This window comes from Haliaeetus leucocephalus, unplaced genomic scaffold, assembly GCF_000737465.1.
Source record: "Haliaeetus leucocephalus isolate CR32 unplaced genomic scaffold, Haliaeetus_leucocephalus-4.0 Scaffold138, whole genome shotgun sequence".
Lineage (NCBI taxonomy): Eukaryota > Metazoa > Chordata > Aves > Accipitriformes > Accipitridae > Haliaeetus > Haliaeetus leucocephalus.
In genome coordinates, this window is record NW_010972574.1 from 2,429,084 (window position 1) to 2,445,571 (window position 16,488).

Genomic DNA, 16,488 nt, shown 5'->3' on the forward strand with positions numbered 1-16,488 from the left:
CGGGGCAGTGGTCAGGGAGCTGCCCGCAGTTGTGAGGGCGAGGCGAGGCCCCGGGGACTGCCAGCGAAAGCGGCGATGTGCCTGGAGGGCCGTGGCACGGCAGGAGCCCGAGGGGCGCCGGTTGCTGGCACAGCCGGACGTGTGGACGTGGCTGAGAAACGGCCAAAGGACACCGGGTCATTCGGTAAAAGGAGAAATGGTATAGGGTAGCCCAAAGGAGTGTTACTAGGAAAAAGCCGCGCTGAATAGAGTTAATTGGGTACTGGGACATTTCCGGATGGGACTGTTAATTGGGTTGCCCTAAAAGGCACATCAGAATCTAAAACCAGAAGACAAATGACCCTGCGGGACCCTTTCCTCCATACCCTGCACTCCAACAGCCTTTGTCAAGCTCCGACCGTCGTGTCGCTTGAGAACACATACTCCATCAAAGCGGGGGGAAGGTGGTGCTATCTAACTGCCGTCCTCAGCCTTGCTGTCCCATTGTGGTCCCTGTGATGAACAACAGTACTTGCAGTTTCAGAGACTCTGCAAACATTGGCGTTTCACGTAATACTGGTGGACCAACAAGCAACATGTAGCAATGAGGCATGATAAGTGACAGCTGCCTTGCCGTATCAGCCTGTTTCTGAATACCAGTAATGTTTCTACTCTCATTCTCCTCTGTTCAGTCCTCTTGACCTTTGAAGTAGCCCCCGCATCGATGCTGTAGCACTTGAACAGCAGATAATGAGTTCTTACCGGTGGTCTTCTCAGGACCTCTTCCTCCATCGACCCACGGGTCTCCGTGGGCTACAACTCAGAGGTCTCCTGAATTGTTTTCTTTTCTGTTAGTAACAAGCCTTAGAGGAAATCTTACTGTGGCCCTGAAAGCTGCCTTTTTTCAGGAACAGGAACGGAACAAGGATGTTGACACTCCGCCAAAGTGGATTATTTTTTTGTAAATGAGGCAGAATTTGCCAGCATTTGTGTTCAGGATGTAAATTATTTTTGAGAGCTTTCCAGGTCTCCTGCAGATTCAGAATGGGAAGAGAAAAGACTCTTTTGATCAACGGATGATTGAACTGTTGGTCTGGGGAGTCAGCCTGACTTCTGCTAGAAGGGCTGGAGATGCAAGAGCACAGATCTGATGTGATCGCAAAGGTGCTTCGTGCAGTGAAGGGCGGTAGCAAATCTGAGAACGTTCTTTTGGAGGCAGTCATTGAATGGCTCCTCTTTAGCCTCTGGACCACCTGCTTTGCTGGCCAAACCTACTTCCTTGGCACCAGTGTTCAGAGAGTTCAGGCTGTACCACTGCGAACAGAAAAGTGCGTTTAGTATGCCATGCATACAAGTATCTCTTTGCACCAGTTCTGTGGTTTTCCTTTGTTAAAGGCATTGGAAACTCAAAAGCCCTTCGGGACGAAAGGGAAACTTTCTTTGAGGTGGTCCAAGCCCCCTGTCAAACCATCTGAAGATTTCTAGCAGCTTTGTCTCAGGTTGTTTTTGAGGCAGGAGCCAACGGCAGCACAAGGTCCTGTTCCTTGCTGTGGGAAGGAGCATTATCATGTGCACCACAGCAGATCCTGCTGTACTCGCTGAATCCTAATGTGGTTGCTGGGCACAGTCATTAATCCTTGCCTTTTACAGAGGGAACTAAGCAAGCCACAGAGGAGGATGAAACACTTTTGAGGAACTCTTCTGAGCAGGATTTCTGTTTCCTTGGGTCCTGCTTAATTAAGGGTAACTGAGGGTAAATGAACAAAGGGTATTTAATTTGAGCAACACTTTCTTAAGAAGAAAGAGGAGTAACTGACCTACAGTTTTTCACATTTCCCCATAGACCAGATGCAGCAGGACTGATTTCCAGACACTAAGATCAATGGGAACCACAAATGCTTGGTACTTCACCAAATCAGGTCACTGTCACCCTCTTTTCCCAAAGGAAGGAAGGGCCCTGAGGCGAGTGTTAAAACCCACCATTTCAGTAGGAAACATTCATCCTGTGTTACTGGATAAAAGTTTAGTGTTCCTCTTTGGAAAGAGATGGAAGGAGCAGGGCTTTCTGTTGGACTACAGAGGTAAAAAGAAGCGAGAGAGTTGCTGTGGAGGGCTTTTGGGTCATTCGTCTTTTTACTTATTATCTGTGGTGTGCAGCCTATCAGAGTCCTTTGGTTCAGTAATGCTGTTAGCCTCAATTGCAATTTCTGGGTTATGGGTACAGCCTCATCCCCCAGCAAAGGAACAGAAAGCTTACCAGGGAATGTAGCCATGTGCAAGACTCCATTTGGAAAGATGTAGTCAGGAAAGTAGAAACCGAGAAATTAGCTCTGTTTGGTGCGTAATGATTTAACTGTGCAATTTGCTAGCACTTGCATTTACAGATCACAGAAGGCTCTAAAAAAATCAGTAAACAACTTTCCTTCTTCCACAGAGGAAATTACCATTAGCCATATTTTATAGCTGGGGGAAAGGGAGAGGTTACCGAAGGTGAGAGAACTCTCTGGGCTAGAAATGTTCAGCATCCAAGATGAGGAATTAGGATGAATATCCCTGGACAGCTGCCTAGGGACAGCTGCAGGATAGCTGTGAAAAGATACTGCTTCCTCATTGTGTGAGCTTGTCTGCTGTTTGTTCAGGTCATTGTCCTCTGATGGTTGTCTCAAACTGGGCACAAATGACCAGAGTACTTCGTCTTATTCTGTATGGTGAAAAGCTGAGAGCGACACAGGCAGAGTGGGACAGGAGGAGAGGAAGGGTAGGAATGAACCTGAGAGAAGGGATGAGGGGTGTGTATTGTTTATGTGTTACATTGAGTCATTGGTGGAGGAGCTGTGATGGCTATGTCTCCATTGGCATGGTGGTCTTAACATGTAAGGACGATGTGGTGAATCCTGAGGACAAACAGGTGTCTTCTCTAGGAATACATCAGCTGTTTTTCCTCCAAGAGTCTCTTGTGAAGGACTTGAAACTGATGTTGGGTGCAACAGCCCTTCCTCTCATTGTCTCACTCACTTGAGCTAATTCAACTGTTCATTGTACCTTTGGCACTTTCCCACCAGCTTCCTCATCTTCAGTGATTACACATGTCAACATGAGATCCATCAAAACTGTTCTGAGCTGGAGTGTCAGCCAGGTGGGTGGGTGGGCTAATCAGGAGTGGGGCAAAAGCTGACAGAAATGGTTTCATGGGGCTGTGTTGGAAAACAGGGAGAAGCAATCAACTAAAACTTTTCTACATGTGCTCCTAGGCTAGACAATGCTCTAATGGAGTCATAACTCTTTATAGCCATTGTGTGGCTGTCCCATTATTTTATATACTTTGTAAGAAAGTGTGTATCTTCCTAAGCCACCCTGACTTCTCATTCTGGTGTTATTCCTACATGTGTTTTCTTCAAATGCCTCTTGAAGGTCCCTCACACAGATTTTTTTTTCTTCTTTTGCTCCTCAGGGTGCGGGCAGGTTCTTCAGGCTTCTAGAGGTCAGATTTTGCTGGAGGGTTACCCACTGAATGCACGATGCGAATGGACTATTCATGTTCAAGCTGGGTTTAATATTGAATTAAGGTAGGTCATACTGACTTTTAGCCAGCACTGGTTTCAGGTGGACATGTGTATAACCAAGAGTCAACCAGGGTCAATAGCTGGGAGCCCTGGGGCGGTGAAGGTACTGCCACCACTTTGCATTTGCTACCTCCGCTCTTTTCCCTGGTCTAGCTTGTGATGGGCAGCCACTGCACAAATCACCAGTACTGTGCCTTCAATTCCCATTTAGGACAGCTGGATGCTAAGGAGAGTTTCTCAGATATTGGGCACAATGTATCTCTCTAGAGGCCTCTTCAAGACCTTGGCACCAAAGCACCCAGTATTTTCTGAAGAGTTTACCAGGCTGAACTAAGACATTCTTTGAAGCAAAGCTGTAGGAATATTTTGATATGATGTCTCATGCCAGGAGAGAGTTGCCCATGGGACCAGCCTTGCATTTAGCCTACATTTTCCCAGTTTTATTTTTATTTCTCTCATTTTACCAGCCCTGTCCTCTACCAGCCTCAGTTATTCCTCTTACCATTCCTATGTCTGGAGGATGTGATTGGTTCTCCTGCATGTCATCACTCCTCTGACCTGTGTATGCTTAGACCTGTTAACCCAGCCCTGCTGACTCAAGCTCACAGTTCTTGATTGGGTATCCTGCCTAGTGCAGGAGAGCCCCTAGATGGGGTAATTAATACTGTTTTCGTGTGTGTGTATCAGGGAACTCACACATGCAGCAGGAAGCTTGGCAGGGGATTGTATTCAAAACTCACTAGCTAATATAATAAAAACAGTATCTAAAGCCTTCACATCAATATTTCACCAGCTTTGGAGTCCAGGCGAAAGAACTATACTAGATACACAAACAGATTCCTTCCTATATGTTTAAAGAGAGAGTTAATACTTAGTAAGAGGAAGAGAAATCAATTGAATAGAAGAAAAAGAGCTTGTGACATTCCCACACTAATGCCCCTTTTTCAGACTTGCAAACTCAAGCCTATTGTGTAGTTATGAGCAACTGCAATTATTGCCTGGATAGTGTTGGAGCCTCTTGACTCTAGAGAAATGTGCAGGAGACACAGGGAAGCAATGCTGTGAGGAGGAGTTTTATGTTCTCGTGGCACAACGTTGCATCAGTCTCAGCAGGTATGAGCTGTACCTACCTTGTTTTTAAAAGACGTTGTTGGCTAGGTGTATGATTTGCACAGCACAAGCTCAGGGAGGTGGTAAACTGGTATTTTTTCCATTTCTGAACAAGGCTTTGTCAATTGTAAGGCTTAAAAAGTGCTTCAGGAGCTACAGGTGTCACCCTGTCTTCAGTTTTATGGGGGCAGGTGTGAGAGTGGAAAGGGATCCTGTGCATGCACATCACTAGTGAATGCACCCATCTCTGGGTAAAGAGTTGACAGCCAGGTGGCACCAGGCACAAGGTACAAGAAAGGGAGGAAAGGCTATTGTAACAAAGGACACTAGGTTGAACAGCAGTACTTGCTGTGGCTGCTCTAAGAAGAGTCTCATTCATTTTCAAGGCAGAGGAATGGGGAGTGCTGTAGAGTAAGCTAACAGATGTACTAACTCTTTGGAGAAATCAGACCTCCATTCCAGACCCTGAAGGCCACCTAAATGCATGCTAGGAAGATGTTAGTGTCACATGAGATCTGTATAGTTCACTCCATTTACCTGTGCTGTTACAAGATGCAAAACTTTAACATGAGGGGCATCCTGCAGAGAGTGCCTTTCTCTTTTTCCCAGTGTCCATCCTTCCTACAGTCAAACAAACACAACACTAGGCATCTCCTTGATGTGACATAACGTTACATTCCAAATATGAAAGTCTCCAAGAGGGAAGCCTGAGCTACCAACCTTCTATTGTCAGCGACTACATTTATTTGAGCTGGGTAGCACTGGAGAAGCCTAAAGCCCTATGCCCAGCCTGAGCTGAGCTTGATGTCTGGGTGCCTAAAGATCCCAGCAGATGACAAGCACTTCTAGGGAAAGATCAGGAACTGTCCTGAATGTCCACATTTAATCCTGCCACCCTGCAAATCAGGAGGCGTAGAAGGAAGCCTCCAGGGCAAACACAGAACATGAGGACCTATATCTACCTCACATAAGGTAACCCTAGAGTGTGTTCTGAATCAGCTGAGTTTTTCAAAGTAGACTACCTCAAAGCTGCCTGTTGAGGTACTTCAGCAGTTAGATACTGTGGAAACTGGGTACATTTAGCCTAAAGCTTCTCCTACACAGAAGGGCAGGTACAACTAAGCAGGCCACCAGAGTCTTCCTCCTGGGTCTGCCATCCATGCTGAATCGTTGCCTTCGCTGCATTTTCATATAAACACACTGATCCCCTCTGTGGGTGCTACCTCTAAGTTGTAACACACAACCACATTGTGCTGAATCAGCACAACTGCTAACAAACAAAATTCTTTCTTCATTCTCTCTGTGCACAGATCCTGTTTGCTGCTGCTCTGATGGCTTGCGAGAGCAGGGAGACAGTGTAATACAGAAGGGGAACAAAGCAGTTTGTCTCTGCTTACATAAGGCAGGAAGAGTAAAACTCTCAGGAGCACAGATAAATCTTGCCTTGCTTCAAGCTGTGCCATGCAGTCCTTTGGGGGTTGGCTAAGCAGAGCTGTTTTGATAAATAGCGCCTAGATTGTGGTGGTAGTTTGTTTTCTATGCTTTTTTCCAGCCTTGTTTTTCTTTGGGTTGTGGTGTATAGGCTCCCTCAGCCTGAGCCATGTCAGGGATGTCGTACCACAGTAGAAGTAGCTCACAGCTTTCAATCATTTTCTTTAATGCCTCAGCAGAGATGGAGTTTTAAATATTTTCCTTTGGCTAGAAGCTTTCCTCAGAGAGGTGGGTGAATGTATTCGCACTGCAGACACTGATGGAATCAAGCCAATCCTTTGCATTCCATTTTGTATCTGATGACCTATAGCACTAAATTAGCATGCCTAGATTCATAATATCCAAGAGAATTATGATATACAGTTTCACAGGTGAGGGAACTGAGGTTCATTACATTGCCTGTACTTGTGATTTAAACAGCAATGGACCTCGTGGTCTGTAAAGGGTCCTGTCAACTGGGCCATAGCCAAGAGGTTTTGAAAAGCTTTGGCAGATTTCCTGACCTGCCAGTTCTCAGTCTTAATCATGGGATCCCATGTCATCAGTACAGTGTATCTGCTTCTATGCTAAGTTAAATAAAATGCAAATCAGACCCCCCTATGCCTTTCACTTCTTCCACTCTGTTTTCATAATTTTTTAAAGCAGAGAAAGTAAACAATTAAAAACAGTGTTCTGTGTGTGGCTCTCTCATTCTGTACCTTCACTCTGTGTATCTCTTGATATTCTTTGTTCAGAGACACACTGCTAGCCAGTTTACCTTTACATCTATAAATAGTACTGCTCCTATTACATGGTGGGTATCCCAGAAACTTTCCCTCTGTACTTACACACATACTTAATTTTAATCAGGAATGTACCAGTTCAGAGAACTGGTAAATATTTTTAGGATTGAGTCAGGATAAAATGTAGCCTGATAAGTGTGACAAGGATGAATGGGTTAATTTGTGTTGCTCTATAACTTCCATAAGGGTAGATCCCTGGGGTATGATCCACCAGTGGAAGAATGTTTTGAAGATGTAGTGTATAACCTGATGCCTGTGAGGATGTCTTTGGCAAACCTGACAGAACTAGAATTCAGCTCATGCATTTTAAGCAAAGCTAAGTTGAATTAATCTCTCTCTAACGCATATTTAAATTAGATGTCATTTTTTTCTTATTCTACATTCCACCAGATGATTTAAAAAATGGGCTCTGCTCCATTGGTGTAGCTTCCTACAACTGCTCATTCATGTAGTATACTCCCGATGCTCTAAAATCAACCATATGATCTAAACAAAAGTGACTGAGTGAAGAGGCCTCTTAAGTCAGCTCATGAGTCATCAAAGAAAGGTCATTTCACATAGTATGTGGGCCTCCTTAACATGGGGGCCTGAGTCCCAAGAAGAGAAGAGCAGGAAATAGGCTCCAGTACTCTCTTGCCTCTTCAGACTGTGAGATCCAGCAGCAGATCCAAAATTTGTCTCATCCCTTTGGTGTGAAAATGCAGTCTTTGTGAATCACTAGGCCCACACTGGAATAGGCAATGTGGGAGATTTAGCCTAATCCTAAATACACATATCTGCGGCATTAGGAGTTCTCAGGAAGATTGAGTAGACAACAAGTTTCATTTATAGAATGTTCTGCTGAACAGTTAGTAGCATGGCCTCTCCCAGGCCCAGATCTTCTCATTCTTATCTGCTGTACCAATGCTGGGCCCAGCACCCCTGGCCATTGCTCGTTCTCCAGAGGCACTTGGTGTTTCTCACTCTGTTTCTCATTCATATTCTGGTGGGATGCTTTGGCTCTGTGCCCCACTGAATTCAAACAGCAGCATATAACGTTGCTGTTAACGAACAAGAGCCTCATGCAGTGGCTGGATCAAAGCTAGGAAAGACAGACAGTGTGGGAAAAGTCATTAAATATTTCCCTTCTGCACTAACTCCTGTCCCTTATTTCTGCCCTCAAAAGAAGGGCAAGTGCCAGACATTGGGGGTTTACTACCATTTTGCTTTCTAATGCAAAACATGCTGTAGTGTTTCAGATTCCCTTTCTCTGCCTATTTCTGCCTCTGTTACATCCCCAAGCTTTCCTTGTACCCCTAATTGCTGACTTCTGAACGTCACAATGTAAATAGCTTTTGAGCCTTGGTCTTTGATGCTGTTACTTTCAGTATTTAGAACTTTATTTAGGGGAAATAGAACAATTTTTAGCAAACAGCCATGATAGAAATATGCCCCCTACAGTGTCTGATCCTAGATGAAAATTCTAACATTGTAATGTGGTTGGGGACCTGATGCATGTGAGCAGACTGTATGACTTCAATTTAGACTTCCCTGTTCTGCCACTTAAATACTCTCTGGAGCAGCTATGTAGATTTGACCTCGCTTCCAAGGATCATGGTGCAAAAGTTGAGACGAAGTGAGGGGGACTTCATGTGATTAGGGAATTCTTGATTCATTGAGGGGGGGAAGCAGTAACATAACTAAACATCCAAATAAATCAGTCAGGGTGCACAGGTGAGAGTACGCAGTCTGACTGTGTGTCCTTGTTCCCCAAGATTCTCCATGCTGAGCGTGGAGTTTGACTACATGTGCCAGTATGACTATGTGGAGGTCCGTGATGGGGACAATTTGGACAGCCGAATAATTAAGAAATTCTGTGGAAATGAGAGGCCACCTCCCATCCGAAGCACTGGGTCTTCACTCCATGTCCTCTTCCAGTCCGATGGATCCAAGAACTTTGATGGATTTTATGCTGTCTTTGAAGAAATTACAGGTAAAATAACCCAAAAGTGGAACATGCCACTCATTCTCATTAATTCAATTTCACTAATGTCTCTCCCTGTTTTGCCTCATTAAAAGCTTTCATGCTGTGTTGCCAACAGCAACTTACACAACGTCAGTGCAGGGAAGATTCAAAAGCCGTCAGATGTCATGTGAATGTGAGGCTCTTCTAACAAAGACTGAATTCCTTCTACCTGTGTGAGGAATAAGCACATCAGCCAGCACAGAAAAAACTGCTGTTTTGTGAGACTTTCCTGTTTAAATCTGAGAACTAAGACCACAGAAGGAAATAGAGGAAGGGGCATGTGTATCTGCAATTGCAGAATTGCTCAATGCTGTGTGCAGGAGCAGAGTCACTGTCTCAATTAGCAAAAACCTAATGCAAAGCCTCATAATTAGCTCAGTGAAAATGCCCTGACATGACTCTTGTGTTGGCTTATGAATCATACTATTAGGGTTTAAAAAAAAAAGTGTGTACAAAGGACAGATTATTTTCTTCAAGAAAAAAAAAAAGGCATTTCCCATTCTGTGATGAACTCGGTGTTATGAATGACAGAAGCAGGGCTCCAGAATTCCTGTGTTTTTGTTAGTCCTCAGTGCTTGAGTCCCCCACACTGCTTTCCGTTGTTTCTTTCTGGCTGCAAAATAACATTGAAAACGTAGCTGGCTCCTCATTTTGCCATTGCATTTGAAGCAGCCTCTACGCTCTTCCTGGATCTTCCTTGTTTAGCTATGTAGGGAATTTTAGTCAAATCTATCCACAGTACTCCTGGCACAGAAGGCTAATCAGAGTGTGCTGCTTTGCCATAGATAAACCCTGCAGGATCTATGACTCACCAAAACTTGCCTTTCGCACACCTTGGTGACCCGCATTTCATGAGGTCATGCAAGGGTATACCTGGCTAGGAAGTTTAGTTATTTTATATAATCCTTATATAAATACACAAACCTACAGTGGATCAGCTGTTAACAATGATTAGGGGTGTAACTAGCAATCTGAAATCTGCATACTGCTAGAGGCAGTGCCTATGCCATTTCTTAGCCTGCCTTGTTCTTCGAATGTTACCTTTAGTACCTGTTAGTAACATAGCAGGAGCAGTTAGCTATTGATGTTTCGCCTGGGCTTACAGCAGGAGAGGTGATATAGAACAAATGAATGTGGTGTGGGCTATGTTGCATAAGGGCTGCCTACACTCAGGGAACTAACATTTTCCATATGGTGCAAGCTGAATTGATTCTGTTTTCTCTGCCCAGCAGGGAACACTTGGTATTCAAATTCTGTTGAGCACTTTACTTCCGCCCCATTTTTAGTGGTAATTATTCTGAGGCTGGGTGGTTGCAAGTGTGGTAATCCACACAGAGCACGTTGCAAAGGGCTTCTTAGAGTTTGTGAGGAGGTCTTATTGTGCACTTTATTATGAAGCTGTTCTGGCCTAATGTGTAGCTGCAGTGAAAGGCTTTTAAAACACTCCTAGTGTCTTTTTATGTGAAGCATTAACCTGGCCAGCAGGACAGTTTAGGAGAAGAATATGGTGTGCATGGGGCAGTGTACAATTGAAAGCAGGGGCAGCACAGGATCGGAAGCTCTGGCAGCACATTACAAACTGAAGCATTTCCCCTGAAATTTCCCTCTGTGCACAGCACTGTGGAAAAGCCGAGGTCTCCGGAACAGATTGCACGGGACTTGCTAGAGCAATTCCCTGTGCTGCAGGTGAGAGCAGCAGCACTTGTGCTTACAGGATGTGGACCAGGACATGGAGGAGATCTGAGGTCCCCAGCACCTTAGTGGTGTAATGGAGAGGACGGAAGAAGCGTCTTGTGCTGTCAGAACTGAATTCCTTCCCTTTCTGTCTTCCTTTCCTCTGAGCTCTGTGCTGGCTTACAAGTCACAGCTTGCTGAAGCAGTGGCACTGACTGCACAGAGGTCACTGGTTCAACTGCCAGAAAGGTTTTGATTGATACAATATAAGCTGCAAAGCCTAATTCCCCTTTAGGAAAGGTCACTGCATGTGTAGTTATTAAAGGATGAAACCACACAGCCTGCTGCGCTGTCTGGTCTGGAAGCAGGCGTTAGGTTCCATCCCATGCCAAGTGTCAAATGGGAACCAGTAACTGGCATGAGTGACTAGAATTTACTCAACAGACTTCAGATGAGAAGGATGGGAGGCCAGATGGGGAGGCATCAGGGTCTCTTAGGGATCTGGATATGCTGGATCTAGTTAGATGAAAGCCTGTTATTGAATTTCAATAATGCTTTACTTTCTGTCCCCCCAAGCTAGTGATCTGTGACACAACAGAGGGGCTTTAACCTTTTGTAGTACTGTCCCATGTTGCTTGACTGAAGCCAGGAAATCAAGACTCTTTTAAAAAAAGAAAAATATGTAGTGCTCTTGAGTATCAGGCATTTTCAAGGACAGTATCTGGCACTTAACCTTGTTCGCTTGACATACTTACTTTTACAGAATCATGAGACAAAGCTGGGGCAAGGACAAAGCTGAAAGTTCACTGGTTTCAAACCAGTGAGTACAAAATATCAGTCTGTACAGGCTCTTCTGCTTCTCCTTCCCTTTCTCAGTGATATTTTATGTTAGTTGGATACAGTACAATTGCCACATATACATTCCTTTTAACGAATGTATTACTGTCCTTAGTCAGATCTTAGTCTTCAGTGAGACCTGGAAGATACTCATTGCCCAGCTGTGTATGAATTGCTGTTCCATCACCACATGAAACCTCCAGAGAAATCCATATGTGGCATCTACATATTTCTTGCCTCTTGCCATCTGGATATAAGAGACTGAGAGATTATGCTTCAAGTGAAGTCTTTGCAAGGAAAACTGCTGATTCTGATATCTGTCATTCTGGACTGCAGCAGAGAGAATACTTTAAATGTAATAGTGCACAACCTCACCATAGGTCCCCCAGGGTGGGTTGCTTGTGGTTGCAACATTCAATGGCTGGTACAAAGATGCATATTTCTGTTATAACCAAAGTAATCAGTGTATTTAGTGTGGAAGGACTGAACTCAACTTCTGGTATGGATCCAGATGTGAACTTTGCTGCAGCATCTTGTTTTGTTAAGATGGACTTGAAGCAGAGCATCAGATCCTGAACTCTTCAGGTGTTGGAGTTACTTGAATCTTAAACTGGATCTAAATCTTGAGATTTTTGGCTCTACTTTCTGTCTCTTAAACCCCATACTCAGTTTGGAAAATAATCTAAGTGGAAATGATTTCTTTGTATTTTTGAGAGTAAATTGTTCTTCTCACTCATCTCCCCTTAGACTAGGCACAGAAAAAAGCATGTATGTTATTGCACAGTGAAATTTGCTGATAATAAATGGCGCAATTACACATTCTGATATTAATTTATGCTAATATGTACAGTTTGATGTGTATCACTGCTAGATTTGTGGTGCGCAAGAGCTTCCCCGGCAGACTTAGGGTCATTGTGACCATTCAGAGCTTCCTGATCCCAACACCAAAGAAGTACTCTTCAGGGGCAAAGCAACTCCCAAAGTCTGGGATGACAAGATCCAAGACCCAAAAAACCCCCCAGAACCATGGATCCCAGAACTTATCCCTAAACTCTGGGATAAATGGCAGGAGAAATGTAGGCTGATATTAAACTTTAATTTAGGCTAAGCTCTAAACACTGTTGGAACTTGCTGTAAATTATTTTTCTCCCACAAACCTTTCTCACCACTTGACTACAATTGAAGGAAAATGGTAAGAGTAAGTGATGAATGCTGGGAAAAGAACTGCCCATCCCTGTAACATCCCCTCTCCAGCAAGTAAGAAAGAAGAGCAGAAGACTTTTTGACATGTTAGGCCCTTTATTGTGTCTTCCTAACTTTTAACCAGCATGTGCAATTTACCCCAAGACACAACAATCATGAGAAAAAATAGATAGGATGCCCATCTTATGAGAGACCATGAACGTTCTTGCTTTTCTTTTATAGCTTGTTCTTCATCTCCATGTCTTCATGATGGAACGTGCATTCTAGACAAAAGTGGTACCTACAAGTGTGCCTGTCTGGCTGGCTATACAGGGAATCGCTGTGAAAACTGTGAGTACAGGCACTGTGTGTATGACCAGCCTCCAGGGTTGTCACTGATGCAGGTCATTAATTGTTAGGAGTGTCATTGATATGTAGGTTAGGTCTGTCCTAGTGCCAGAGAATGCACTCATCTTCTTGTGGCATTTTTTTAAGGCATGTTGCTTGCAGTTTATGAAGATTACTACTAAATAGTTCTGGAGCTTTATATCTATGTGTAAAAAGGTAAAACAGAATTGGGGCTGGGAGACAGTACACAAGGAATCTTGTAATGAACTAGCCTTATCAGACAGAGATATACATGCCTGCTATTTTCCACTGTGTGGATCAGCTCTTCTCTTCTCAAAGTACATGCGCGAGCTAAGCTCTGCGCTTGATGCTCTAGCCAGAGCCAGTCCTAGGAGGTTTGTCTTCCCTCACAGCCATCTGAAAGGTAGAGTTCTGGCACCATGAATGACAGAGACTTGGGATCAAAACAAATGAAAAAGGGCCAATTCTGTCCATATCTGTGTTGGTGGTCCTCACTGTACGTATAGTCATATACCTGGTTTTGTCCTACCAAGTGAATTGTAAAATAACTGGGTTCAAATGAGTTCAAATCAATTGTCTGTCCTAGTGATTTAATTCTTCGTGCTTGAGCAAATGTCTTCTTCTAACAGGGCTTGAAAGAGCAAGAAGGAGTAAGAATTGTGGAATATATGCTACAATAAAGGCTGTATCATCTCTACTAGCTGAAAAGAGCATTGTGCAATATTTAAAGTCACTGAGCTAGAGCTCCAGCTGACTCTGGAGGATTTCAGTGATACTAGTGAAATCCACTTGGGATCATATTTGGCCCAAGACAGAAAGCATGGCTTACTGTGCCCTGCTGTGGCATTACTTCAGCCGTAAGGCACACAATGCCTTGCCTGTTTCCAGAGTTTTCAGTTCTATGTTAGAGCAGCCAATATACACCAAACTACTTCAAAATCTTTTCGCCACATGTGCCATTGCCAGGAGTGGATTTCTCTCCTGGAATTGCTTTTACTTCATCAGGGGAGTTAAATCATAGTGACATGGTACCTCCTTGCAGGGGTGGTTTTGAGATAAGAGACCTTTCGATTTCTACAGATCCAGAAGTAGCTCAGAAGACTTGACTTTTCTCCTGGCAGACCAGAGGAGAGGTAGTTTTACATTTTCTATAAGCCTGAAAAGGTTTTGGTGCTGAACAGCATGCCACATTCTGCCAAATTGCATAGATTCCTGGTATGTTTTCTGTGGGGAAGGGCTTGCTGAAAATTGAGGGTTCCTGACCTCAGGGCTAATGTGGCTGGCTCTTCTGCTAACAGCCTCTTTCCTCTGAGTAGTTGTTTGTCAGGTCACTTAGGGACTGGAAACTCCCAAGCTCATTGCAACTGCTCAGTGAGATTAGTTCCACTCCTGTCTTGAGGAGAGAGTTAAAAAAGGGAAAGATTCCCATCTGGTTTAGAACCAACCTAAATTTCAAATTAATTAAATTTCCAGCAAACCTCAACCCTGGTTTTGGCAGGCCTTACACTACAGTCAAGGCAAGAAATGAAGCTCACATTCTTTTACTAGTTTTCTTTTGTAATTCCAGTGTAGAAACCTCACCCATGCAACACACACAGCAAACAGAGGAGTTAGTCGATAAACACTAAGAAGAGATTTCTGTCTTATTGTAAACAATGAAGGGTATAGGTAGTAACAGAATAAAAGGGACGAGACACTTAAAAATATATACAGTAAGTTTTTTAACTTGACAGAAATCCTGTAGTTTGATTTGTGAGGGAACAGTTTAGGTGGATAAAATACTGTTACTTTATGATGTTTGCAGCTGTATGCTTGCCTTTTGCTTATGCTAGGAAGTATTTTTTCCAGCACCTATATTGCTGCCTTCCATAACATAAAGCTTGACTTTTTTTCTTCTATGTGAGTAGCAAACCTTACACTGGGAAAACATCATAGCAAGTCTCCGTTCTCTCTGTCTTCAAAGTTTTTTCTTAAGATATTTCCTTCAGTTTTGCGAAAACATATCCTAAGTATTTTCCAGTGTATAGGGGGAAAAAGGCAGAAAATTAAAGTTTGATTTGTTTTTTAAGAGCAAAAGGAAGAACTGGAAAAAATATCTGTGGCTGTAATTCTTTACAAATTAGTCATGTAGTTTCCTGAACAGCATTGCAGTTTAAATGTTAAAGGGAGATTGTGTCATGCTCAGAATCTTTCTGTCTGTTAGGTCTTGCAGCAACAGTGCTGTCTTGTGAGGTGGAGCCAAGGGAAATAAATTTATTTCTGCAGAAAACAATCATAAAATGTTCCATTTTGGAATATTGAATATGACTTTGGACACTATGAGGCTGATTCTTTCAGTCTGGTTTTCTTGGAGGAAGTCAGGTGCAATCCCATTAAAGTCAATGGATTTATGTTGATGAAAAATAGGTATAAGAGAGAAGAAAATTAGAGCCCCTTAATGTTAAAAGCATATAGAAGATTTGAGGTGGTGCAACAGAAGGTGTTCAGAGAGGTATGAGGGTTTTAAAGAAATCCAAGGGTCATACTTCAGAGGAAAGGAGACTGAGGGATTATCTCATTGGGGAATAAGTTAAGGCCAAATTAAACAAATTCACTAATGGACTTTTCATGACAGAATCAGAAATCTCTAAGTCCCTCACCATCCCAATGCAGCTGTTTCTTTTTGTCTGTTACCAAGTTTAGTTTTAAAGATGTGGGAATCACTGCTGGAATTACAGAAATCACCCTAATGAGATAAACCGCAAGGAACCTATTTTTCCTCTGTTAAACTAAATTCCATCTATTTAACAGCATGATCAACGTTGGTCAAGCTGCTTTCCTGGGGTACTATTCAACCTCTAATTGCTCTGTCAATTACAATTTGCGATATTAATAAAATAATTAAAGGCACAGGTTGTGTATAACTAGCAGTCTCTTTTCTCTTCTACTATGGCAGCCAGGAAATTTTCTTTTTGTTTACAATTTGAGGGGCTAATATAGTGATTTAAAGGCTTCAACAGCATGAAGTGAAATGCAAGCATGTATCTTTCTAACAGCTGGTAATATTTCAATCAGTCCTGTTTCAGGGCAAGAAATATTTTATCTAAATATGTCTGATTTCACTCCAGAGACTCTTAAAAATAATCTATATAAAATTATAAAACAAATGCTGACCAATAGAGTGAGATCTTTCCTTCTTTATTCTGCCCTAAAACACAATAAAGACAAGTCCTAGAGACCAGCAACAAATACTTTCTTACACATAAGCAAGTTTTGTTACGATGATACAGTAAGTAGAGGAAACTAATTCCTATTTTAAATACTTGGGTTTCTTTCTGATCTTAAACTGAATTTGTAGTATACCTGCATATCCCTCCCAGTGACCCCTTAGCCATGCTGACATGACTGAGGTCAAACGCGGGCTTTTCTGTCTGACCTTTGTGGATTTTAATGCAAATAATCCTGCAGTCAGAGGCATTAAAAGAAAAACCAAAACCAGATCATCTTGTTCTTTTAG

General features: G+C 43.0%; 1 protein-coding gene across 5 annotated transcripts in view; it reads left to right on the forward strand.

The window, feature by feature from the left end:
- The window catches only part of PAMR1 (peptidase domain containing associated with muscle regeneration 1), a 57,842-nt gene that overhangs the window by 15,478 nt on the left and 25,876 nt on the right, over positions 1 to 16,488 (forward strand). For 4 of the 5 annotated variants that reach the window (XM_010586013.1, XM_010586016.1, XM_010586014.1 and 1 more), the window contains 3 exons: positions 3,431 to 3,545; positions 8,680 to 8,897; positions 12,867 to 12,974. In XM_010586013.1, coding sequence (XP_010584315.1) covers positions 3,431 to 3,545; positions 8,680 to 8,897; positions 12,867 to 12,974 — 441 coding nt within the window. The remainder of the gene's footprint in view (positions 1 to 3,430; positions 3,546 to 8,679; positions 8,898 to 12,866; positions 12,975 to 16,488) is intronic. The other variant, XM_010586017.1, reaches the window with a different exon arrangement.